Source organism: Protopterus annectens, chromosome 2.part1 (assembly GCF_019279795.1).
Source record: "Protopterus annectens isolate FY-2018-M chromosome 2.part1, PAN1.0, whole genome shotgun sequence".
Lineage (NCBI taxonomy): Eukaryota > Metazoa > Chordata > Ceratodontiformes > Protopteridae > Protopterus > Protopterus annectens.
The window spans coordinates 1,629,328,356-1,629,355,690 of record NC_056729.1 but is presented as its reverse complement, the minus strand read 5'-3'; the positions used below and the strand labels follow the sequence as shown (position 1 = coordinate 1,629,355,690).

The window sequence follows — 27,335 nt, the reverse complement described above, 5'->3', positions numbered from 1 at the left end:
CAAGCACGATTTCTGCCAGGAGCACAGAACTCCCTAGCAGATGTATTGAGCAGGCAAATTGTAGATCCCCACGAGTGGAAACTGGATCCTCAGGTATTCAAACAATTGACCGTGGCTTGGGAAACTCCAGACATAGATCTGTTCGCTTCTCCACTGAATTTTCAACTGCCAAAATTTTGCACAAAGATGTTCCACCCAAATGCTTGGAAAGTGGATGCTCTATCTTTCAGTTGGAATAACCTTCACGTCTATGCTTACCCCCCTCTGCCTCTTCTTCCCAAGGTACTCTTGAAAGTCAGGCGGGACAAGTCTTGCATGATTCTAATAGCACCAGATTGGCCACGTCAGCATTGGTATCCTCTGCTGAGGAGTTTAATTCAGGAGCCTCCTTGGCCTTTGCCTCAGATTCCTCATTTGTTGTCCCAGTCAAACAATCATTTTCTCAATGTCAGGGTGCAGTCCCTGCACCTAACAGCCTGGCGTATTCTGTTTTAGAGCCAGGGGGGTCTCAGCTTCCTCAGCAAGTTTTAAATGTCATTTTGGAAGCCAGGCGGCCTAGTACTCGAAAAGTTTATGCTGATAAATGGAAGAGATTTTTTCTTTGGAGCACAGCAAAGGGCTTTGATGTTTCAGTACATAATTTGAGTTTTGCACTACAGTATCTTACTGAATTACTGGACAAGGGTTTGTCATTCTCTTCTGTGAAGGTTCATGCTGCAGCCATTTCTGCTCACTATGATTGTGACCCTCCTTTATTTTCTCACCCTTTGTTCAAACAATTTCTTAGAGGGGAAATAAAAAATATAAGACCCCCACGTAGAGCTCCAACTCCTTCCTGGGATCTCAATTTTGTGTTGGAGAAGCTTACTTTATCTCCTTTTGAACCTGCAGCTACGTCCGAGTTGAAGTTTTTGTCTTGGAAGACTGCTTTTTTGTTGGCCATTACTTCTGCTAGAAGGGTATCTGAATTGCAGGCACTCATGGCAGTTGAACCCTTTCTGATATTCCATAAGGATAGAGTTTCTTTGCGTACTAATCCTACTTTTATGCCTAAAGTGATTTCTAATGTGGCCTTGAACCAGTCTATTCATTTGCCTACTTTTTATGCTGATCCCCAAAATAAGGGGGGAAAAGTCTTGCATTCTTTGGATATCCACAGGCAGTTACGTTACTATTTGAGCAGAACTAAGGAGTTCAGACAGACTCAACAGTTATTTGTTTCTTTTGCTTTGGGTTCACAAGGGAAAGCTGTTTCAAAACAGACTATTTCAAAGTGGATTGGTCAATGTATTGCTTTTTGTTATTCTCATCATGGGAAGAATGTTCCTGCTGGGATCAGACCTCATTCTACTAGGGCTACTGCCACATCTACTGCTTTTTTGAGGGGTGTAGCTACTAAGGATATTTTGGAGGCAGCTACTTGGAGTTCAGTACACAATTTCACTAAGCATTACCTTCTCCCTCTTTATTCCAAGTCCAGGGCTGGGTTTGCCACTGCAGTTTTACAGGGCATGTTAGCAGCTCCTAATGCCATTTAGTTTGCCAGCCTCCCTTTTCCTTTGCTTTGGGATTCTACCCACAGGTTATGACTGCAGCAATGTGAGACGAAGAACATAGTACAGTTTTGTACCTACCATAAATGTAGATGTTCGAGGATCTACATTGCTGCAGTCCTATTTTCCCTCCCTCCTTCCCCTCTATAGTTTGGGGTTGCTGTGTTTCTTTTTGGGGATACTCTTTATTTCCACACTGGTGGTTGTTGGGTGTTTACTGTTTTGGCTCTGGCCTTTCGTTTCTAGGCCTTCTGACATCTGGGGCAAGAAAGACTGAGGATATGGCGTCGGTCATGCGCTTAAGTACTACTACGTACTGACGTCAGCTCTGAACGACAATGACCGACGCCAGACTAGCTCTTTGGTATTCGGGCCGACCGAGGACAGTGGACTACCCACAGGTTATGACTGCAGCAATGTAGATCCTCGAACATCTACATTTATGGTAGGTACAAAACTGTACTTTTCCTCATATGCAGCTTTGCACATGGGATTAGTAGGATGCAAGATGCCATGAATCCCAAAGCCTGCAGGACTTTCCTTGCAGTTAGCCTGGTGAAAGTTGCCATTTTGCTGAAGTATTGAGACAGTTGCCCTTGTTTGTCTGGCGTGAGGTAGGCCATCTGGGTGGTTGTATTCAGGCTGGCACCCAGGAAAATTATTTGTTGAGAGGGTATTAGTTTTGATTTCTTTTTGTTGACTGTGTATCCCAGGAAGTTCAACAGTTTTATTACAAATGCCAGGTGCTGCAGTAGTATGTCCTTGCTGTCCGCTTGGATCAGGCAGTCGTCCAGATATGGGTAGATTTCTATTCCTTGTAGTCTGCAGAAGGCAATTACTGATGCCAGGCATTTCATAAACACTCTGGGTGCAGTAGATAAGCCAAAGGGCAATGCAGAGAATTGGTAATGGGTTGAACCTGCAAGAAATCTGAGGTATCCTCTGCAATCTTGTCTGATAGGAACATGCAGGTATGCCTCCTTGAGGTCCAGTGTTGCCAGCCAAGACTCCTTGCCCAGCATGGGAAGAAGCTGCTGTAATGTGAGCATCTTGAATTTTGGTACCTGTAGATATGTGTTTAGGATGGATAGGTCTAAGATAGGTCTCCAATCTTTGTCTTTCCTTGGTACCAGGAATAGTCTGGAATAAAACCCTTGACCTTGTTCTTTTGCAGATACCTCTTGAATCGCTTTCATGTCCATGAGAGCTGAAATTTGTTTTTGTGCCTCTGCCCTTTGATTTTGTGGCAGGTTCGGCATGCCTCTCATTTTTGGAAAGGTGTGAAAGTGGAACCTGTAGCCTCTGTCTATAATGTCCAGAATCCATTTGTCTTTTGTGATAATATGCCAATTTTTCGAGAATAATGCCAGTTTTCTGCCCAAAGGTGCTGCTATTAAAGCTTTGCTTGGCAGGTGTAGGGGGAAGTCATTGTGTCTGTTTTCTAAATGACTGTGATCTATCTTCTCCACCTCTTGGGGTTGGTGCTTGACACTGTCTGGCTCTGAAAGATCTTTGAGGTTGCCCTCTACCCCTTGGGCATCTGTATCTGCCCCTTTGAGGTCTGTCCGTGGCTGGAAAGGACCAATTTTTTGAAGGCCAGTTTCTGCTGAAACGTGGAGGTTGTACCTGCAGGAAATCTTTTACTGTTTGCATGGATTTCGCTTTTTCCTCCATTTTCTTTAGTACCTCCTCAGCTTTAACACCAAACAATACATCTTTTTGAAGAGGTGCATCTAATAATTTAGCTTTGACATGATCTGGTAAGGTTTGCTCTTTGAGCCAAGCATGCCTACGTATAACAGACCCCGTAACAGCAGCTCTACATGAGGCCTCTAAGGCATCAAAACCACACTGCAAGGTATACTTATCCACTTGCTCTGCACCATGCAACAAATCCTGCAACTCTTTTAAATCTGGTTGTTCTGGTTGTGTCATTTTGCTTTTCAACTGAGATAACAAAAACTGTTGATACTTTAACATATGGAACTGGCAGTTTAAAGCCCTCATGGTTAAAGTGGCTGAGGTGTACACCTATTTCTCCCACCTTTCCAAAGCTCTGGAATCTCCCTCTGAAGGTAATGGGTTTTTAGCAGTAGAGGCCTTAATTCCCTTGGGACCCTGTGAAATAGTTTCTGGGTCAGCAGTATGGCTTTTATATAGGAACTGGTGAGAATCCGGAACCCAGTAATACCTGTCCTGTTTAACAGGAGCTGGAGGTAAGGAATCTGGATTAAGGCTGGCTTCTGTGTACACGTCATCCAATATATCTAAAACAGGAGGGATAGCCAGGGGCCTGTGCTGGGGGAGCAGAAGAAATTCCCTGAGCCTTTTCTTGGAATCTGAGTAATCTTGGCCTTCCCAGTGAAAATGTTCCCTCAATGTGTGTAGGGTTTCCCCAAAAGAGTAGTCTTCAGGGGGGGAGACCGAGGGAATAGACTCCTCTGCATCAGAGTCTTCGAAAGGAGAATAGGCATAATCCTGGTCCTCAGAATGTTCTGAGGTAATAGAAGCTTGATCTGAGGAGGGGTAGTCTTCCTCTAATCTGGGCCTTTTGTCAGGTGGGGGGGGTTGAGAACCCCTGATAAGAGTAATCAAATCCTCAGCCATTTTGAGCATCTGCTTTTTAGGCATGGGGCCTTGAGAGGGGGTCTGAGGACCCTGTTTTTTGGTTTTCATGGCTGCTTTAGATTTAGTGAAAGCTTTAATAGAGAAGGAGGAAGGCCTGAAGACACCTTGAGAAATGGCAGGCCTGTCTAAATTCTGAGTTTCCCCACCAAGAGTGGCGTCAGTATCCGCAGTAGGAATGGGGACCGAGGACCCTGCGACCTCGGGTACTGAAGACACTGGTAATGTAGTGTCATCGGTACTCAGGGGCTGCGTAGGCGCCTCGCTGAGCACCGGATAACCGGTAGTCGACCTTAGCGTGGTCTCAGTAGTCGGTGCGGACCTCTTATATCGGTCCTTATCTTTGCGTCTTTTGCTCAAAACTGGAGTCGGAGTATCCGATGACATAATATAATTAAATTTTTTTCCAAAATAGTGAAGGGTGAACTCCACCCGGCACTTAATAGTGCGCTTGTTGAATCTAGCACAAAAATGGCAGGCCGAGACGTCGTGGTCTGGGCCTAAGCAAGGCATACAGAAAGAGTGGAAATCCTTATGCGGTATTTGCTTCCCACATGAAATGCAATTATTAACTTTGTCTGACATCGGTCTGAGGCAAGAAAAGTTTCCCCAGTGGGGTACTTACTTTCAAGTAGACTTCGGCTGAAATACTTCTGTAAATCTCAGGAGCTGGCCGACCGGCACTTGCAAACTGCTTCTGCTTTGGACACCGCGCGGCAAGAAAGACTGAAGAAAATGGCGTCGGCTGCACTGACGTCAGGGAGGAAGCGACGACAACCGACGCCGGACCTAGACTTTGGAATTCGGCCGACCGAGGACCCGCCTGACGGCAGGATAACCCATATGTAATGACTGCAGCTGTATGCACGATGAACATTGACCAAATGTAACCGATGTAACTCAAAAAAAAAAAAAAATTTTATTCACTTTTTCTACTTACTTAATCTATGCAATATTTGTAATTTCAACATTTCTTGGATTTGTTCTTTATTTATACTGTAATGTTTATAATTTGTTCTTGACTTACACTGCAGTGTATATGATCTCTTATTTTCTAACACTGAAATGTTTAACTTAAATGTATACCACAGATTTGTACTTTCTGTATTATGTAAAATTATTTGTATTTTCTGGAGCTTTTCTCCCCAGGACTCCATTGAAAACTAGTTCTTGTAGCCCAATGGACTATCCTGGAAAACAAACATCAAATAAATAAATAATAATGAAAGCCATTTCAAAAGACTCAGGATGAGTATTCTCAAGTGTTAACAGGTGACATGGTGAGTGCTCTCATGTTTGTTATACTTAACGGTTTTAGCTTAGGAGGGACAGTACGGCACAGTAGACATTTTCCCCACTAAGGATAAAATCTCCTTTTGCAGGCAGTGCAGGCCCATAGATGTGACTGTGTCAGACAGGGTAGACATTTACTTTTAGTTATTTGATTATTCTTGAACAGTTAGACCAGGGTGCTGGTGAATTCCCCTACTCTTTTCAGTAAATACTCTGGGATCATTTACATCCACCTGAGATAGTACCAGTTCAGGCTGATCGGGTCTCAGTTCAACATCTCATCTGAAGGAAGACATATTTTTGACTTGTGCTTTTAGCCTACAAGTGTTAATTACCACTTGTATCTAGACCACTGTTAGTATTGACTGTAAGTGCATTTGAATTTATCCACCACGCTTTAAGCGAGTTAATGTGTACTAAATAATATTATTTTGCAATCATTTTAATCAGTTTGTTTTTAGTGGCATTCTTCACAGATTATTAAGTATTTTTTTCTTCCCATATTAATTACTGTTGAGATTGTCATGTTTTTAAGTGCTTCTATTACTTGTATTCCACTATTTAATGTTTGAATATTATTTCTTCTCTCTGACCAGCCTGTACTTGCTTATTTTAGGTAGGTTCATAGGTAGATACTAGGCTATCGGCCCTAGGGCCTGTACAAGCCCAGCAAAAAAGGTACTCTGGCTTTTGCCACCCAAGAAAATTATTTTCCTGTGCCACTGTCGAGCAGAGCCACAGAAGTGAGCCCTGGGGTGAATTTCCTATTTCCCATCCAATCATCAAGATTTTTCTTGAAGAGTGCTAATGAGGAGCTTTGTTTGATATAGATAGGTAGTTTATTCCAGAGTATGGGAAGTCTCTGGGACAGGAATCTATCCCTCCGGCATGTTCTGTTTATTGTGGTGACAAGGTTTAGGTCCCCAGAGCATGTAGTTTGGAGGGATTGGGATTTCTTTAAGAGGAGCATGTCCAACAGCTCTGGGTTTGACTTAGCTTTGTATGTTAGGCAGAGATCCCCTCTGAGTAGACGATATGCAACAGAGTAAAGCTGGAGTTTTTTGAGACGGTCTGCGTAGGGCATCTGTTTGAGGCCAGTAATCCTCTTTGTGAGGTATTTCTGCAGCCTTTCCAGTTGTTGTAGATGTCTTGTGAGGGGCGTTGTACTCTATAATGGGTCTAATGAGTGATGAGTAGAGGAAACAATGACCTCCTTTTCCTTTATGAGAAACCTTTTGTGATGAGGTGTGCCGTGTAGAAGGATTTCCTGACTACTGTGGCGATGTGATTATCAAAGGAGAGACTACTGTCCACCTGTGTCCCAAGGTCTCTTATCACACTTTTGGTGTTAAGTATACTACCACCTATGTTGTAGTTCATGGGTACACAGTTTTTACCAAAGGGGGTGACAATGCACTTTTTGGCATTGAGCTTGAGGACACCAGGCATCTGTCTCAGTGAGGCCCTTTTGTAGGATGCCCACATCATTAGGAGTTTCGATTATGGCTCCTAACTTGCAGTCATCTGCGAACGTCATTAGCAAAAGACCTTCTGTGTTAGCCTGTAGTTCAGAGAAGTAGATACTAAACAGGAGAGGACCCAGGACTGAACCCTGTGGTACTCCACGTGTCATTGGTCTGAAGTCGGATTTGGAGTCTGCTACTTTTACAGTGTGGGTTCTGTCAGTGAGCCAGTTGGCAACCCATCTTGTGACATAGGGATTTATACCTAGTTTAGTGAGTTTATCTATAATTCCAGAGTGGGGGATGGTGTCATAAGCCTTGGCAAGATCTAGATAGGCTGTGTGAACCACCTTACCCTCACCTATGGCTTTGGTGACTGCTTCAAAGAAGTCTATCAGGTTTAGGAGACATGATCTGCCTTTTACAAACCCGAACTGGGTGGGGTCCAGAGTTTGGAGATTACCAGTGTCTTTGTTTACAAGTTCCATGATGATACGTTCCATGGCTTTGCAGACCAAGCTTGTCAGGCTAATGGGGTGGTAGTTCCCAGGGTCCATGGTGGCTCCACCCTTGTGGAGTGGGATAACCGTTGTTGTGCATCATTCAGCGGGGCACAAAGCCTGAGGTGAGGCTATGATTGAACATGGTACTTAGGTGGGGTGCCAGTTCGTTCTGTAGTTCATGTAGAACGCAGCCTGGGATGTTGTCTGGTCCCATGGATGCTGTGTTCTTGGCTTTGGAGAGTGTGAATTTTACCTGTGCAGCCATGATTACAGGAACTTTGCATTCTTCCAGTATAGAGATGGGCTTTTAGGGGGTGAGAGGGGGGTAAAGTTAGCACTGAACCTATCCGCCAGGATGTTGGCAATATCAGTTGGGTCTGTATATTTAGTGCCATTGTGCTGTAACTCAGAGCAGATCTGAGTGTTGCCATTGAGATTCTTGACATAGCTATAGAATGCATTGTGGTTGTCTTTAGAATCAGTGAGGATTTTGTTTTTGTAACTAGCTTTGGAGGATTTTATCAGGGATTGCAGCTTCTTACTGAGGCTGACCAGGGAGCTCCTCCAATCATGGGATTTTACTCTCTTTTGCAACAGTTTCTTCCTTCTGTTGTACAGCTTGTTTATGGCAGGGGACCACCAGCTTGGCTTCCTTTTTTTGGAGGATAGCGTCTTGGTTCTGTTTGGGGGATAGCACGATCCATGCACTCGTGTTAGTGCTTATAAAGTGCAATTGTGTAGGATTCAGTAGTCGTAACTGTATTGTCCATCTGCATGGGTGTCATGAAGTTTACCACTTCTGTCTTAAGAAGCATGAAGTTGGCTTTGGAGAAATTTTTTACCATGGTTTCCTTAATGGGGTGTGGGGGCAGGATGTGGATATCTAGAAATTGGGATTTATATTTACTGTACAATTACTCTATTTAGCTTACACTTACTTTCTTTTTTATCTTTTCTATGTAGTTCATAGGTTGGTACTAGGTTATCGGCTTAGGGCCTATACAAGCCTAGCCATAACAATTCCCTGGCTATTTCTTCCCACACTATTTACTTCACTGGACCCCTGTCTAGCAGGGCGACTGACGTGATCCCCGGGGTGAATTTCCTTTCTCCCATCCAGTCATCTAGGTTCCTTTTGAAGAGTGCCAAAGGGGCGCTCTGCTTGACATGTATGGGCAGTCTGTTCCAGAGTCTGGGGAGTCTCTGGGTCAGGAACCTATCTCTCCAGCATGGTTTGTTTATTGTGATGACAAGGTTTAGATCCCTGAAGCATGTGGCTCTGAGGGATTGGGATTTCTTTAAGTGTAGCATGTCCAACAGCTCTGGGTTTGACATGGCCTTGTATGTTAAGCAGAGATCGCCTCGGAGTAGACGATATGTGACAGAGTATAGCTGGAGTTTTTTAAGGTGGTCAGCATAGGGCATCTGCTTTAGGCCTGTGATTCTTTTAGTGAGGTATTTCTGTGGCCTTTTCAGTTGTTGCAGATGTCTTGAGAGGTACATACCAAATGGGGGGTTGTATTCTATAATGAGTCTAATGAGGGCTGAGTACAGTGGGACAATGACCTCCTTTTTTCTGGATGAAAAGTCCTTAGTGATGAGGTGTGCCATATAGAAAGATTTCCTGACTGTTGTGGAGATGTGGTTATTGAAGGTGAGACCACTGTCCACCTGTGTCCCTAAGTCTCTTATCACACATTCGGTGTTTAGTGTACTGCCACCTATGTGGTAATTCATGGGTACATGTTTTTTTTCCCAAAGTGGATAATATTATATTTCCTGGCATTGAGCTTGAGCCCATGGTTCTGGCACCAAGCACCTGTTTCTGTAAGGCCCTTTTGTAGAGTATCCACATCATTTGGGGAATCAGTAATGGCTCCCAGTTTGCAGTCATCTGTGAACTTTGTTAGCCAGAGTCCCTTAGTGTTGGTCTGTACTTCATAGAAGTAGATACCAAACAATAGAGGTCCCAGGACTGAACCCTAAGTACTCCACTTGTCACTTGTCTGGAGCTGGATTTGGAGTCAGCTTCAGCTACTTTTACAGTGTGGGTTCTGTCAGTAAGCCAGTTGGCAACCCATCAAGTGAAGTAGGGATTAATGCCCAGCTTAGTAAGTTTATCTATGATTCCAGAATGGGGGATGGTATCAAAGGCCTTGGCGAGGTCCAGATAGGCTGTGTGGACTGCCTTACTCTCGTCTACGGCTCTGGAGACTGATTCGAAGAAGTCAATAGTTTCTTTTTTATCTTTTCTCTGTAGTCACCTAATTTCTCTTATCCTTTCCCCTAAACTTCACTCTTTGGATTTGCATCTCTTTTACAGTCCTGCTACTCTTCCTGTGTGAGATTTTACCCATACTGAGTCGAATTCCTGGATTGTCCTCTCCTTTACAGTGGGATTGTAACTAAAGCAAGGAAATACAAACTGTAACTAAATGGAGACTTCATAATCCTGATTGAAGTATGTTTCCTAACCATTTTTGCTAATGTTAATCTCCCAGAATTGTTAGTTGTTTTGAGATAGAGGCACGCACACACAAGCCAGATCGCTATATTTTAAGCTCCCCCTAGCCCCTAACAGTTGAGTATACTGTCTTCTGCTTTTTTCAGATGAAAAACAAAAATGAAAATGAATAAAGCAAATATACTCAATAAAAGGAATTCTGTTTGCCAATTGGTAAGATTAAACTATTAGAATCTGACAGCGGCAAGCAAGAGTCCTGAAACTTTAAACCAGATGTTTTTCAAATCCTGGCACTGACCTGTGACATGTCAGGACAGTGGCCACAGGAGCTGCAAGACATCCCTGTTCAGGGTCCCTCTTTTTGGAGTCTTACCCAGAAATTCCTGCTGGGGAGCCACCCTGTAAGAGGACTTGCAAGAGGAATCATCTAGATTCTCCAGAAGAATCTGTCAGGGAAGACACAGATTACGATGAAGGGGAGGGTTCCAGTCACCCTCTGAAGATGTCTCCTTCAGAGACATCCTAGAAATTCTGAAACATAGGGGTGACTGGAAACCCTCAAACCCATCGTCTGAGGAATCTGTGTTCTTGGAAGCTTTTTGTTCCCACCCATCTATTTCCTGGGTGACCCCACCCGGTGATGATCGATTTAAGCTGATTGTTCATTAGGTGTGGATGGCTCCTAATTTCATAGAGCCCATTCCCCGAAGATCAGATAAAATTTTGACAACTCCAGAAGACCAGCCTCATTAAACAAAGGGCCTAGCAGTAGATGCCATGGTGGTGTTGGCAGCCTCCAAAAAGGAAGTTGCTGAGGAGAGTTCTACTGTCCATCCTCCTAACCGAGAGTCTAGGATGATGAACAGGTTCGGGAAGTGGGTCTTTGCGTCATCGACCTTCGCTATGAGGTCCTTGAATTTCTTGGCACACTTTACTAGACTCCAAAGGGATCTGATAACTGAGTTTTCAAATACCCTTGCAGGAGCTGTGTCTGACGAGGTTAGGGATAAGGTTGCCTTGCAGCTTGCCACCCTAGAGTCTATCTCAAACTCTTCCATGCGGCTCATTGCTCATGCAGCTGAAGGAATGTCTAGGTCAGCAGGTACAGGCATTGCCATAAGGCGCCATGCTTGGATGCGCTTGTGTGACTTCACGGAGCCTTTCATGTCTTTTTTTGTCAATGCTCCTGTTGACAGTTGCTCTTTGTTTGGCCCTAATGTTAGAGACACACTAACCAGGTGTGAAAAAGATGGAAAGACCCTTTCTGCTGTGGGTGTTCATTTTTCTACTCTTCAACGATCCTATTCTAGAAGTCAGAGGAGTCGGAAAATGTGGTTCAAGAAATCCCAACGGCCTTTTTGTGACACGTGGTGAGTACTCCCCCTAGGGCAGAGTGGGGAACTCAACTAGAAGATGCCTTCCTCATGGCAAAGGGGGTCCACATAATCAGGGCTCCAGAGATTATTTTTCCGAACATCCCTACCAGCTCTCCTGAACAGAGGCCCTATTGCTTACCTCTGGAAGCAGTCGGGGGAAGATTTTCACTGCACTAAACAGCCTGCCTCACGATAACCTCAGATACTTGGATGGAAAGAATTATCACCAGAGTTTACCGCACTCCCTTCAATCTCTTACCAAACTTCCAAATGCGAATCCCCAATGTCCACCCAGTCAGAGGGATCTGGCAGCAGGAGAAATTCAATAACTGTTCCAAAAAAAGAGTCATCCAAGAAGTCCCACCAGACCAAATAGGATCCTGATTTTACTCGAGATTCTTTTTAGTGCCAAAAAAGACAAGGGACTGGAGACCAATTCTAGATCTCAGCCTACTGAACAAATTTGTACAACAGATGAAATTCCGGATGGTCATGGTTCAGTCTACTCTTCTCTTTCTGGGGAAGGATGATTAGATGTGCTCTATAGATCTTCAGGATGTGTATTAACACATAAAGATGGACAAACGCTCAAGAAGATATCTCTGCTTCACTACCATTTCCAAGCACTGCCATTCGGTCTCACTACAGACCCCAGGGTGTTCACCAAATGCATGGCAATGGTAACAGCTCACTTGAGACTATGAGAATTCTGAGTGTTTCCATACCTAGACGACTGGCTCCTCACTGCCTCCTCCAGGCATCTACTGCTTTGCGGCACAGACTTCGTGCTGCATCTTGCCAAGGCACTAAGTATTTCATTCAACAAGGAAAAGTCACAGTTGACTCCTACACAAGATTTAGAGTTCATAGGATAAGACTAAATACAATTTTTTGTGTAGCCTCCCTTCCCTTCCACAGGCTGCTAAAGCTAAGGTCGCAAGTTCAAGCAATTATTTCCTGAAACAAAGTTCCAGTTCGCCTAGTACTTCAAACTCTGGGAACCATGGGAGCGAGTATAACCTTAGTACCCCTGGCAAGATACCACGTGAGGCTACTTCAGTGGCGAGTTCAACTCATGTAATGTCTCATCCAATTTTTTTATAACAAATCACTGCAAAAAGGATTTATCCTGGTGGATGAAGTCAGAAGAAACTCTATGGAGTCACACCTTTTCTCCCTCCTCGCCCAAAGCCATAGTGACCATGGATGCTTCCCAGATAGACTGGATGGGGCATTATCTGGGAAATACTAGCACTTGGTCCCCGCAGGAGGCCAGTTTGCATATCAGCATCCTAGAACTGAGGGAAGTGCTTTTAGTGTTGCAAGCATTCCAGTCTGTCCTTCCTTCAAGGACAGTTGCAATCAAATCAGACAGCATGCTGGTAGTCTAGTACATGAACAAGCAGGGGGGAACCAGATCCTACCCACTATGTCAGGAAACCCTCAGGATTTGGAAATGGGCTATCACTTCCAACCACTTTCTGATAGCAACTCATATCCTGGGAAACTCCAACATGATTGTGGATAAATTGAGCAGATGCATCCTCCTGCGTCATGAGTGGTCTCTCAACCACAATATAGCAATGAAAATAATTTGTTTTTGAGGCCAACCTTGCTGGGATCTGTTCACCTCTCTGATAAACAACAAATGCAGCAGCTACTTAGGCTTAATTCCCCCTTAAGGGGAGTTCCCAAGAGACACACATCTTCTTGATTGGCCCCTGGGACTACTTTATGACTTTCCCCCTACTCCATTGATTTCCCAGTTTTTGAGGAAAGCCCAAAGGTTGAGAAGCAAAGTAATTCTCATTGCACCCTGTTGGCCCTGTCAAGTCTGGTTCCGTTTTATTTGGCCTTATCTGGTTCACTGCCCTTGGATTCTGGATCTAGTTCCTGACCTACCACCTCACCCACAGGGCTTGGTGCATCCCAGTCTCCAAAATCTCAGGCTGATGGCTTGGTATCTCCAATTCTAATAATTGTCAGGCAGAATAACTTAACCTCTTCAATACAAAAGATTCTTCTGGCTTGCCATAAACCATCCACTAGGAAACTTTACCTTAGCAAATGGAAAAGATTTTCAGTTTGGTTTTGTACGAACAACATAGATCTCTTTTCAGCATCATTTGATAAAGTCCTGGAATATTTAACATCCTTATTTTAATCGGGAGCCTCTACTTCCACAATTAAGGTTCAAGTAGCAGATATTTCCAATTTTCATAATGGATTTGATGATCATTCCTTAATGTCTCATTGTTTATGCAAAATTTTTCTGAAAGGTGCTTTACATCTAAAACCCACATTCAAAGATCCTATAGCGCCATGGGATTTGACTTTAGTTTTACAATGCCTTGTTCGACAGCCCTTTGAACCAGCAGCTACTTGCGACTTCAAATTTTTATCTTAGAAAACTCTCTACCTGGTGGCTATCACGTCTGCCAGGAGAATATCCGAATTACAGGCTTTATGTGTAAAGCAACCTTATATAATTTTTCACAAGGAGAGAGTGTCGCTAAGAACTAATCCATCCTTCCTCCCCAAAGTGGTATGGGAATCTATTATTAACCAGTCTATAGACTTGCCAGTCTTCTTTCCAAATTTTTCAAACAAAGGAGAATACTGTTTACATTTGCTGGACGTCCACAGACAATTATGTTTTTACCTGGACAGAACAAAATCTTTTAGAAAATCAGCTCAGTTATTCATGTCGTTTTCAGGACCCAGACTGGGTAAACCGGTATCAAAAGTTTCCTTATCAAGATGGCTTAGAGATTGTGTCACCTTTGTCTACAACCAGAATAAACTCAAACTACCTGCTCCCATTAGAGTGCATTCCACCAGATCATTTTCCACTTCAGCTGTCTTTCATTCCAAGGCTTCTATGGAAGAAACAACAGTTTAGCTCAATGGGTTAAGGTTATGAGCTTTTAATCAACTTCATCCTATTTGTTCTGGGTTGGATTCCTTCCATTTCTACTTGCAAACTGGGAGTCTGTGCAAGCCATTTAACCAAATGGTATTCCTAAACATACCTGTCACCTATGCAAATATGTGCAGCTGCAACATGGGCTACTCCCCATACCTTTATCACTCATTACAAATTAGATATGGTCTCCAGGGGAAGAGCATCCTTTGGCTCTATGGTACTCAGGAATATCCTTCCTTATGGTGCCGCTCAGGATCTAAGTAGCTGGGGACTCTGTCACATCTGTCAAGAATGAATAAATATTGACAACATCAGATTAAGAAGTTATGTCCTTACCATAACATTCCGTCTGTGTTGTCGATCTTCATTCATTCTTGACATCCCACCCTCCTGCCCTCTCAGAGAGACTTCTGGAGGATTGGATCTTGTTCTAGGAGGTTATAGGGTTATACCTTAGACAGGGCTTTTGTCTTTTTCTATACCAGGCTTCAAACTTGATCTGAGGTAATGGAGAGAGGGGGGTTGCGGGCAGAGCCTTAGCTTGATAGTTTTTGGCTGGCACGAGCTATATAACGGCTGAGTCGGTTCCGAGAGGTTGGAACCGAACCCCATCTGTCAAAAATGAATGAATATCGACAACACTGATGGAGTGTTATAGTAAGGACATGACTTATTTTTTAGGAAAGCACATGTGATTTTCATTGTTATTGTCTTTATCTTGTTGTTTACAAATACTGAATATTGTTGTTTTGGTCTTATAACAGACTGTACATTTTATATTGTCCTAAACATTGAGCATAGTAGCAGATTATTAAATAATCACCTATTTGAATAATTGCAAAGAGTTTAATATTTTATTTTTATTGTATTTCTTCTGTCAGGACCCAGCCATTGCTTTTGCTAAGAAAGGCTATCACATCTTGCTGGAAAAACCCATGGCAGTAAGTCACAGAATGTTTATTTAGCATTTTTAGAGATTTAATTCTACTGTTCTTTTTAACAGTGGCTGATCTAAGCTGAATCCCATTTCTGTACCAAATAAACCTGAAACACAGCTGCCGTGGTTGTTATGTTAATGATGCTCTTGGGAAATCAGATGTAATGGACAACTATAGTATATCTGGTATTTCTCTCGAGGTACGCATGATAAATGTGTTGTAGCCAATGACAACCCAGCTGTTGTGTCCTTGTAACAGAATAATATTTTAATGTAGAGGACAGGTTTCGAAAGAAATGAGTTCTCTGTGGCATAGAATAGTTTTGCAGAGCAAGCTATAAGGTTCAATTAGTGATCAAGACTAAACCGCAGTCATGTAGAGAGGCTGACATAGATTTTCAAATGAGGGGAAAACAAAGTCCTGCTTCTCAAACCCAAAACTCAGTTTTGTAACTTTTAGCTACTGCAACTGTAGCTGCAGAGAATACTCCAGGATGGTTTGAAATAATGATGGATGATAACATTTATTTAGTTGGTCCACCATTTTAATTTATCACTTGAGCATGCTAGACACAAATATACCATGTTACAGAGGGAAAGATAAATTCAGGAATAACAGCCACACTGTTTTGCAGTATTAAGTCACTAGTGCATATATTTACATAATGAATTAGTGATGAGATTTCAGAGGAAAAACAAAATAATAATTTACAAATTCACATAGATGTTTATTTTGAGGTAATGGAAACATTAATGGCTATGCAGAGTATCTGATGATGAAGGCAGAAGGTGTAAAATTGGAGAAGATTTAGCACAGTTAGGCTGTGACTGGAAACCAATAAGTACTGAAGGCAACAATACCCACTGTTACAGTAGGCTGAGAGAGTGGGGTGAAAATATTTGGCATTAGGGAGGACAGAATTAAGCCACTCATAAGAAATATGCTGGGCATGACCTGGGCAGTGGAAAAAAAGATCTACTGTGAAAGTTAAACACCTTAGTTTGAAGTTGTCATGAGTTTGTCCTGCAGCATAGGGAAGTAAATGTAAACAAGATGATGGTGGGGTAGGAAAAGAACAGCTAGGTGTACATATAAGAGCACTGATAGCACCTGTTGGGCATCCCTAGGTCTTAGGCTGTAGTAGGAGAGTTATAGTACTGAAGATGGGCAGACAGAGTAGAAAGAGTGATTGTGATAACATTGGTGAGGTAGAACAGGGTGCCCTTACAAAGGCAGTGGTTGAGAGTCAACAGAGCAGTGATATCAAATCTACTATGTTACCTCAAAATGCACAGGTTCTGAATCATAAGGCTCATGAATTCCAGCATCACTCTCATTTCCTTTAGTACATATAAGCTCTACATTTACATAAAAATGTTGACAGGAGTACATGCAAATGTGTAAATGTTAAAATAAATGTTTTTGTAGGTGGGGGTTTTACCCCCATACCGCCTTACTTACATATTCGTATTCCAAAGTTGCTGAGACTTGGTTAAGAGCAATCATTATTAAAGTGTGTAAACATTGAATGTTCTGTAGTCCTATCTCGCCTTCATTCTTACATATGGGTTCGGAGCCGATCCTTGGCTCCGACTCGGCCGATTACAAAGCTCGAAGTTTCACAGCTGGCTTATGGCAAGGTAGGTATCCCATAGTGCACTAGTAAGAAACCCCAGATCTCGTTTGCCACGTCTACAAGTTCAGAAGTGCTTCTTTCTTGGCCATGGCTAAGTTGGATTTTTTTCTACATTATTATCGTTCATAGGGTGGTACTAGGCTATCGGCCCTAGGGCCTATACAAGCCTAGCCATAACAATTCCCTGGCTATTTCTTCCTACACTGTTTACTTCCCTGGACCCCTGTCTAGCAGGGCGACTGACGTGATCCCCGGGGTGAATTTCCTTTCTCCCATCCAATCATCAAGGTTCCTTTTGAAGAGGGCCAAGGAGGCGCTCTGCTTGACATGTATGGGCAGTCTATTCCAGAGTCTGGGGAGTCTCTAAGTCAGGAATCTATCCCTCCAGCACGTGTTGTTTATTGTGATGACAAGGTTTAGATTCCTGGAGCGTGTGGCTCTGAGGGTGATAATTTTGGCATGTAGTATTAGCTTAATCGTAGTTATTATAGGTAGAAAATAGTAGTGTGTTTTTGCATTTTATGAAGTTGTTGTTGAGAACTTGTTGGCTGTTGCTTCCGCAGGCCCATTTTGTTCCCCGAGTGGTATCCCTTACCTGTGTGCTAGGTTTTTGATATATTTACTCTTATTAGCGCAGGTCCATGTTTGAGTTAGGACCTTTTTCTAATATTGTATTTTCACTAGAATAGTATTCTTATTGATAGCTGTGTGCAGTGTTTTTACTAATCTTATTAGCTAGTAATTAGCGTGTTGTTGAGATTTTGCAATTTTTGGTAGCTTTTCCTTCTTGACTTAGTTTCTTCTCTGTTTACAGCTAGGTCCGTTTAAGTTAGAGGACCTAGTCCTCTATTAACCTTTTTCTGTTGTTGTTTTCTAAGAGACGATGAGGAGTGTGCTGTCTAGGTTTTCAGCTCCGCACATGGGTACCGATGCTGTTCACCCTCAAACTCCGACCTCTGTCTCAGCACCATCTCTCTCTCTTGGCAGCAGAGACCCACAGCCTCAGGAGCCCCCGTTGGGTGGCCCCCAGTCTTCCAACACCTTCCCAGAATACCCCTCTGAGGAGCCCCCTTGGAATAGAACTTGCAAGAGGTAGCATGTAGATTCCCCTGATGAGTCCAGCACCTCGGACACTGACCTCCAGGAGTCAGAAGGGTCCCCTAGATCATCCTCTGATGATATCTCCTTTGTAGATATCTTAGAGATCCTGAAACAGAGAGGTGGCTGGCCCACTGTCACCGCTTCTGATAAGGAGGCAGTATACCTGAAGGCTTTCGGGTCTCAACCTTCAACCTCTTGGGTGTCTCCACCTTCCTATGAGCTCTTGGACCTAGTTAATTGAAAGGTGTGGAAAACTTCTGATGCCATGGAACCATTCCCCAGAAGGCCCAACAAGTTTCTTTCAGCCTCCAAAGAGAAAGATTTTTTGACACAAGGTGTGCCTGTAGACGCCATGGTGGTGGCAGCAGCTATAAAGAAGGAACTAGCGGAGACTTCTTCAGCTGTCCATCCACTGAACAAGGAGTCTCGAATGATGGATAGATACGGGAAGCATATCTTCTCTTCAGCTGCATTTACACTCAGATCACTGAATTACCTCACCCATTTTACTAGGCTTCAGAGAGATCTCCTAAAGGAGCTAGGAGATACTCTCCAAGGTACATTAGGTGAAGGAGTCCCTGAGAAGGTTACTGCTTAGTTGTCCACCTTAAACTCCATTGTTAACTCCTCAGTGAGGCTGATATCCTTTCCAGCAGATGGAGTGAGTAGGGCAGCGGGTTCAGGAGTTTCCCTTAGGAGACACTCCTGGATGCGTTTATGCAACTTTGTGGTGCCCTTCAAATCTACTTTTACCAGTGCCTCCTTTAACGGTTCCTCTTTGTTTGGACCAAAGGTAAAAGATACACTCACCAGGTGTGAGTAGGAAGGGAAGACTCTCTCTGCCATGGGAATATGTTTTTCCGTCCCTTCTGGACCATACCCTAAGGGTCAGAGAGGTGGGAAAATGTGGTTCAAGAAATCCCAGAGATTTTTCCTGGATGCACAGGGTGAGTCCTCCTTCAGAGGCAGAGGAGGAGGAACTAATGGTAGATGTCACCCTTGAGGCAGGGGGGCCTGCAAAACCAGGGTGGCCATGATTCCTTTCGTGGACATCCCTATCAGTGCTCCTAAAGTGGGGCCCGAAAGTGCTTCTCTGGAGCCAGTCGGGGGTCGTTTATCTTTGTATCCAGAAGCCTGGCACGACATCACCCAAGACAAGTGGTTACAAAGAATAATTACCAGAGGATCCTCCATACCCTTCTCTTTCCCACCCCATATCCCCAAGAAAATCCCAGATTTTCCACCTAATCACAGGGATCAAGCAACCATAGAAGTTCAAAAGTTGCTTCAAAAGAGAGTCATCCAAACCGTCCCCACAGACCAGATAGGATTCAGAACTTACATCAGATTCCTTTTAGTGCCAAAATGAACAGGGGACCAGAGGCCCATTTTGGACCTCAGCAAATTAACAGAATCAGTGAAGAAGTTCAAGTTCCGAATGGTAACACTGCAGTCTATACTCCCTCTTTTAGGGAAAGACAATTGGATGTGCTCCATATATCTCCAAGATGCATACTACCACATAAAAATGGACAGAGCAACAAGGAGACATTTACACTTCCAGCTGGGAGCCAGTCATTACCAATTTCATGCTCTGCCCTTTGGTCTCACAACAGCCCCCAGGGTGTTCACCAAATGCATGGTGGTAGTGACAGCTCACTTGAGATGTCTTGGATTCCAAGTGTTTCCTTACCTGGACAACTGGCTCCTGACCGCCACCACCAGGCACCTACTTCTACAAGCCAGGGATTCAACCATACAGCTCTGCACTCAGCTAGGGGATTACAATAAATTGGGAAAAGTCTGCCATGTCGCCCTCTCAATATGTGACTTTTATAGGCGCAGAAATAGACACAGTCGCCATGATGGCTCATCTTCCTGCAGACAGAATACAAAATCTAAGACAACAGATATATAGTCTACTTCCTCAACAAAGAGTCAAAGCTAAGACAGTGCTGAAACTTTTAGGGACCATGGCCTCTACTATAACTCTAGTTCCCCTAGCCAGACTACATATGAGAATCCTTCAATGGCTATCCTTTTCCCAGTGAAGTCCCTCCAGCATGTTCTGCTTATTGTGGTGACAAGGTTTAGGTCCCTGCAACATGTAGCTCTGAGGGATTGGGATTTCTTTACGTGGAGCGTGTCCAACAGCTGTGGGTTTGACATAGCTTTGTATGTTAGGCAGAGATCGCCTCTGAGTAGGCGATATGCGACAGACTAAAGCTGAAGTTTTTTGAGACGGTCTGCGTAGGGTATCTGTTTGAGGCTGGTAATCCTCTTTGTGAGGTATTGTCTGTGGCGTTTCCAGTTGTTGTAGATGTCTTGTGAGGTACATACCAAAAAGGGGTGTTGTACTCTATAATGGGTCTAATGAGTAGAGGGGAACAATTACCTCTTTTTACCTGGATGAGAAACCTTTTGTGATGAGGTGTGCCATGTAGAAGGATTTCCTCACTACTGTGGCGATGTGATTATCAAAGGAGAAACCACTGTCCACCTGTGTTCCAAGGTCTCTTATCACACTTTCGGTGTTAAGTAGACTACTGCCTATGTGGTAGTTCATGGGTACAGAGTTTTTACCAAAAGGGATGACAATGCACTTTTTGGCATAGAGCTTAAGGCCATGGCTTTCACACCAGGCATCTGTCTCAGTGAGGCCCTTTTGTAGGATGTCCACATCGTTAGAAGTTTTGATTATGGCTCCCAGTTTGCAGTCATCTGCGAACTTTGTTAGCCAAAGACCTTCTGTGTTACCCTGTAGATACCAAACAGGAGAGGATCTAGGAATGAACCCTGTGGTACTCCACTTGTCACTGGTCTGAAGTTGGATTTAGAGCCTGCTACTTTCACAGTGTGGGTTCTGTCAGTGAGCCAGTTGGCAACCCATCTTGTGACATAAGGATTTATACCTAGTTTAGTGAGTTTGTCTATAATTCCAGAGTGGGGGATGGTGTCGAAAGCCTTGGTGAGATCTAGATAGGCTGTGTGAACCACCTTACCCTCATCTACAGCTTTGGTGACTACTTCAAAGAAGTCTATCAGGTTTAGGAGACATGATCTGCCTTTTACAAACCCGAACTGGGTAGGGTCCAGACTTTGGAGATTACCATTGTCATTGTTTATAAGTTGCATGATGATAAGCTCCATAGCCTTGTAGACCAGGCTTGTCAGGCTAGCGGGGCAGTAGTTCCTGGGGTCTGTGGTGGCTCCTCATTTGTAGAGTGGGATAACCATTGCTGTGCACCATTCAATGGGCACAAAGCCCGAGGTGAGGCTATGATTGAACATGGTACTTTAGTGGGGTGCCAGTTCATTCTGTAGTTCATGTAGAATGCAGCCTGGGATGTTGTCAGGTCCCATGGATGCTGTGTTTTTGGCTTTGGAGAGTGTGTTTTTTACCTGTGCAGCTGTGATTACAGGTACTTTGCATTCTTCCGGTATAGAGATGGGCCCTATAGGGGATGAGAGAGGGGCTAACGTTAGCACTGAACCTATCTGCCAGGATGTTGGCAATATCAGTTAGTTCTGTATATTTAGTGCCATTTTGCTGTAACTCAGAGCAGATCTGAGTGTTTCCATTGAGATTCTTGACATAGCTATAGAATGCTTTGTGGTTGTCTTTAGAGTCAGTGGCGATTTTGTTTTCGTAACTAGCTTTGGAGGATTTTATGAGGGATCTCGGCTTCTTACTGAGGCTGACCATGGAGTTCCTCCAATCATGGGATTTTACTCTTTTTTTCAGCAGTTTCTTTCTTCTGTTGTAGAGTTTGTTTATAGCAGGGGGCCATCAGATTGGCTTCCTTTTTTTGGAGAATAACATCTTAGTTCTGTTAGGGATTGCACGATCCATGCACTCGTGCAAGTGCTTATAAAGTGCAATTGTTTAAGATTCAGCAGTCATATCTCTATTGTCCATCAGCATGGGTGTCGTGAAGTTTGCTATGTCTGTCTTAAGTAGCGTGAAGTTGGCTTTGGAGAAATTATTTACGGTGGTTTCCCTGGTGGGGGTGGGATATGGATGTCTAGGGTGATTTGCTTGTGGTCGGATCTGACCAACGAGGAATTGACCTCTGGTGTGGAACACCAGTTGCCCGTGTTGGTAATGACCAGGTCTAGGATATTGCTGCCGCTGGTAGGGGTGTGGATAAGTTGATCCAAGGCATTGGAATTTATGAATTCCCGAAAACGTTGAGCACAAGAGTTGGTACATGAGTAGTTTTCCCAGTTAATGGTGGGGTAGTTGAAATCGACCATTATTAGGGTGTCAGGTTGTACCCTAATATGTTCCAGTGTATCAAGAAATGAGGAGTGGGAATCCTGGGGCATGGTGGGGGATATGTAGCAAGCTACAGTTTGCATTGGGGTCTTGCCCAGAGTTAGTTGCACTTGGATAATCTCAGATGCATTATGCTGAGCAACTAGCCTGGAGGTGTGGATGTCCTTATTGAATATGGACACGGCTCCGCCTTTAGTGCTTCGGTCCAGGTTAGGTGGCTGAAAGGTGTGGTATGAATTATAGCCTGGTAATGTAGGGGTGCTCTCTGGAGCCTTGAACCAGGTCTCTGTCACTGCACAGATGTCTATGTTCTCCATTTTAAGGAGTGCCTCGAGTGAGTGCATTTTGAGGTTTAGACTTCTAGCATTAAGTAGCATTATCCTCAGATTTTGCTTGGCGGCCACAGTGGTGCAGCAGTTAGTGTTGCTGCCTCACAGTAAGAGGTTCTCCAGTTCGATCCTTGGCTGGGGTGCCTTCTGTGCGGAGTCTGCATGTCCTCCCTGTGGTCGCGTGTGTTTCCTCCGGGTGCTCCGGTTTCCTCCCACATCTCAAAGACATGCTGTAGGTGGATTGGACACACTAAATTGGCCCTAGGTGTGAGTGTGTGCATGTGTGTGCCTTCTGTGGAAGGTTGGGCGCCGAGCTGGCAACTCGACACTGTAAAACTCCACTGCTAATCATGAGCGGACGGTGGTCCGCTGTGGCGACCCCTAACCGGGAAAAGCCGAAAGAAGAAGAAGACCCTCAGATTTTGCTTACTTGTACCTGTTACGGTGGTGAAATTGTCATTTGAATCTTGCCTAAAAAAGGCACTATAGGCGTGGCAAGAGCCTTAGCCAGTATCCAGAATCCCAAGGGCAACAGGTGCAGGCCATCTCTGGCAAAGCATCATGGTCTGTCGATCATGTCATCCCAGGCAGACAGATACTGGATCCCCTTAGAATGACACCAGAAGCTTAGCCAATTGTTGAAGTCAGTCATTTTGTCCTTGTACTGTGGTATCATTCTGGGTGATGGCAGGATGCTTCTCAGGGCTAGGGTCATACCTGCCTGGGCTACAAGATCAGAAAGCTCCTCAATGTCTCTTTTCCTGTAGTCCAGGGAGGTACGTCTCAGGTCATTCACACTAACACGGACAATGACAGAGTCATATTTGTACTTGCTGTGAAGTGACCTGTGTGCATGCGTTATGTGGCAGATCCTGGCACCTGACAAGCAGCTGAAAGTAACTTTCTACTTGTTTAGCCTGCTGAGTGGAATATCAGTGTGCCTGACTATAGAGTCATCTATGACTAGAGTGTTGGGTATGTTGTTATGCCTTATGGGCTGTGGTTGAGTGGCACACTGAGTTTGTGGGTTATGTGTCATTTGGGTTGTGTTGGGGGTGTGGAGGTTGCTTGCGTTTCTGCTTTGGAGGTCCCTGTTGCTTGGGTAGATTTTTTTTGAGAGCCTCCGTGAATGTAGGTGTGCGTTTTGTGTTTCTATGTGTGTGTTTTGGTTGTGTAGGTTTTGCGGGGCTATGTGATGAGTGTGGTGTGGTGCAAGTGTTACCTTCTCCTCTTGACTGTCTAGTCCAGTCTTGGGTGAAGAGAGCTTTGCTTCCAGTTTAGTTTTATAAGTGCATCTCTCACAGGTTGTAGTGTTGGATGGTAGGAGGAGAGGGTTGTCTGTGTACATGAAGCAATTGCTGCATTGCCCCAAGATGCCCAGATTCATCTTCCAGACCACTTCTCCCTTATCCCCCCCCCCGGGGGAGACACCGAAAGACCCACTTGTTCACAATTGGCCCCCTGGACTTCTTTATGCATTCCCTCCCTTTCCGCTGATATTGGAGGTGATCCAGAAAGCAAAGATTTTGGGAAGCAGAATGATTCTTATTACTCCTTGCTGGCCTCGTCAGATTTGGTTTCCCTTTCTCGGGCCTCACCTTCTAGACAATCCATGGACTCTGGACCCAGTTCCGGACCTTCTGACACACGTCAGGCACTTTCCACCCCTGCCTCCACACCCTCAACTTGACAGCGGCTCTACTTCCATCCTGAGTCAGGGTTCGTGATTTCTCACCTGAAGTTACACATATCCTCACGTCTTCCCACAAGCCTTCTACGAGAAAATTGTACGCTAGCAAATGGAAAAAAATTTCTATCTGGGCAAAAGAAAAGAACGTAGATCCTTACACAGCTTCCATTCCCTTGGTGTTAGAATTCCTAACCAAACTTTTTCATCAGGGATGAGCTGCTGCTACAATCAAAGTTCAATTGGCAGCGATCTCTAGTTTTCATTTGGGACAACATGAGCCTAATCTTATGGCTCACAGATTGTGTAAATCTTTCCTAAAAGGCACTACCTTGCTAAGACCTCCTTTTCAGGAACCTGTATCTCCTTGGAATTTAAATTTCGTTCTGTCCAAACTTACTTCCCTGCCTTTTGAACCCGCACATTCTTGTGCTATGAAGTTCCTTTCATGGAAGACCATTTTTCCTAGTACCTGTTACTTCTGCCAGAAGAGTGTCAGAGTTACAAGCACTGTCAGTCAAACCTCCTTACTTGATTTTTCATAGAAACAGAGTTTCCTTTCGTACAAAACCCTCCTTCATCCCCAAGGTTTGCTCTCTGTCTAATTTGAATCAAACTTCGAAGTGCCAGTCTTTTTTCCTAATCATTCAAACAGTGCAGAATATAAGATGTTATGTAGTCCAATCCCGCCTTCATTCTTACCCGTAGGTTCGGAGCCAAACCTCGGCTTCGACTTGGCCATACTCTAGCTCGAAGTCTTCAATTGGCTCATGGCTAAACTGTTGACTTGTTGTTGCTAAAAAAAGCTATTTTCATAGCTCTGTGTATGTGGTAGTGGTGTTTTACTGCCTTTGTTTGTTTGTCTTAGCTGTTTTTGTGGCCTTGTCATTGGCCATTTTGGTATCCCGTTCGTTTCCTTTCCCCACGGGCTAGGCCCATTTAAGTTAGAGGACCTAGTCCTCCCCTTTGTTTTCTGTGTGGTCTTTGGTTTGGGGTCCCATTCTGTTAGCATCTAGTGTTGTTGTGTGGCTAGTGGTGCTATCCTGGCTTTGATTCCCTGGGCTAGGCCCATTTAAGTTAGAGGACCTAGTCCTCCCTGTTGTTTTTTCCACTGGTTTCTAGGCTGTTTTAGTTAGAGGCTCTGTTTCTTGTGCGGGTTAGTTGGGTCTAGTGTGTGGACTTGTTGCTCTGTTCCTTTCAGCATGTCCAAGGATTCTAAGGAACACAGGCCTTCGGGCTTTAAAAAGTGTGTTGAATGCAACAATAAGATGTCTTTAACTGATGGGCACTCTGTGTGCGTGTACTGCTTGGGGGCTATTCACCTCGAAGAGTCCTGCTTGTTTTGTCATTCCTTCAGTCCCCGTGTGCTACATGAGAGGAAGAACAAGCTCATTTTTAAAGGACTACTTAAACACTCCTTCGAGGAAGACTTGGCTAAGTCTTCCAGTGCATTATCCTCTCCAGGTAAAAAGGACAAAAAGACTTCTGAGAAGCGCTCTCTGGCTCCGTCTGTTTCTTCGGAGCCGCCAGAGAAAGTTGCTAGAACAGCTTCTCCTTCTTTGGTTCCATTGCCTTTGGTGCAGACAGAAGGTAGTCTCTTGACTAAGTCCGTATCGGCTCCCAGCCTTTCGGAGCCGGTCACGGATATTTTGGTTCGGAGCCGGTCTCCAGTTATTCGACCAGTTTCTCCTTCATGCAAGTCCCCTTCTGTAGGGAGATCCCGATCTGCTACATTATCCTCCAGGTCTTCCAGGACCCTTTTCAATGAGGACGTTGATAGGGTGGTGAAGAAACCGCTTCAGTCATCGGTGTTGGCCAAATTGATTTCAACTTCGACCCAATCGGCTCCGGAGCCGATGGCCTCTTCATCCTTTGTTGTTCTTCCTCTGAACCTTTCTCGGCCTTTGGAGCCAGAGTTGTCGGTTCCATCAGGTGCTGTTAGGTCGGTTCCAGTAGCCTCACCTGGCCTTTTGGTTCCGATTTCCGCTCCGACCCCATTGGCTCCGTTCATGGGGTTGAGGGTCCACAGTTCTCCGGTCGGACCCAAGGGGGTGGGATTGGATTGATCTTCATTGGTTCTGGGCCTTCCTCTTGGTGCTTCAGCTCGAGTGAGCTTAGACCCGACATCTGCTTCGGACCTCATCTCCTCGGCGCTGAGGGCTACTACTGATGTTCTTCGTGTTTCACTGTTGCAGTCATAACTGTAGGGTGCTCCTGCCGGCAGGCAACCCGAGGTCGGCCAGAATCCCAAAGTCTGGGTCCGGCGTCGGCTGTATAAGCTAGTATCCTGACGTCAGTACGCCTTGGTACATAGCCCTCAGCCGACGCCATCTTCTCCAGTCTTTCTTGCCGTGTGGTGGAAAGCAGCTCGCAAAACGTTGGTTGGCGATTTTCGATCAGCATTCTTGGTTGTTGTCGGTCCGAAGTTGTTACTTCTCTTCTCAAAGCTAAGTACCCCGTTGGGGAATCTTTTTCTTGTTCCTCCGATGTCAGAAAAAGTTAATAATTGTATAGCGTGTGGGAAACAAATACCTCATAAAGATTTCCACTCTTACTGTTTACCTTGCTTAGGCCCTGACCACGACGTTTCTTGTTGTCGGTTCTGTGCCAGGTTCAACTCTCGTACTATCAAACGCAGGTACGACTGGGCTTTAAATTATTTTGGCAGACGCTTCAATTACAGAATGTCGTCGGATACTACCAGAGTTCAAAAGAAGCTCAAAGATAAAGACAGGCCTCCGAGGTCCAAACAGGACTCGTTGCAGCTGGAGCCAGCGTCCGGTTCGGCTGTCATCAGTGAGGCGCTTTTGCAGCCCCTGTCGTCCGCCGCTTCTGAACCGATGGCCGATATGGACTCCCATGGGGAGCCATCAAGGCCCACTATTTTAACTGCTGCAGGACCTTCGGACGTCGCTCCTTCAGATGGGTCCGGAACCGCTGTGCAGGTACCGGCTTCTGAGGGGGTTTTCAGGCCTACTCACATTACTATTTCAAAGGCAAAGGCAAAGACAAAGACTCCTTCTAAGTCTAAAGTTTCAGCTCAAGCTGCTTCTGAATCCACTCCCAAGACACAAAACAATTATTGAGGATGGCTGAAGATTTGCTTACAATGATTAGGGGTTCTCACCCCCCTCCTGAGAAAAGGCCTCGACAGGATGTTAC

The 27,335-nt window shown here is 44.5% G+C and overlaps 1 protein-coding gene across 1 annotated transcript in view; it reads left to right on the top strand.

Annotated features, from left to right (window-relative positions):
- LOC122795001 (uncharacterized oxidoreductase YjhC-like) overlaps window positions 1-27,335 on the top strand; it is a 1,313,984-nt gene that overhangs the window by 692,268 nt on the left and 594,381 nt on the right. The window contains exon 6 of the mRNA XM_044063588.1: window positions 15,085-15,144. Within this exon, the coding sequence (XP_043919523.1) occupies window positions 15,085-15,144 (60 nt within the window). The remainder of the gene's footprint in view (window positions 1-15,084; window positions 15,145-27,335) is intronic.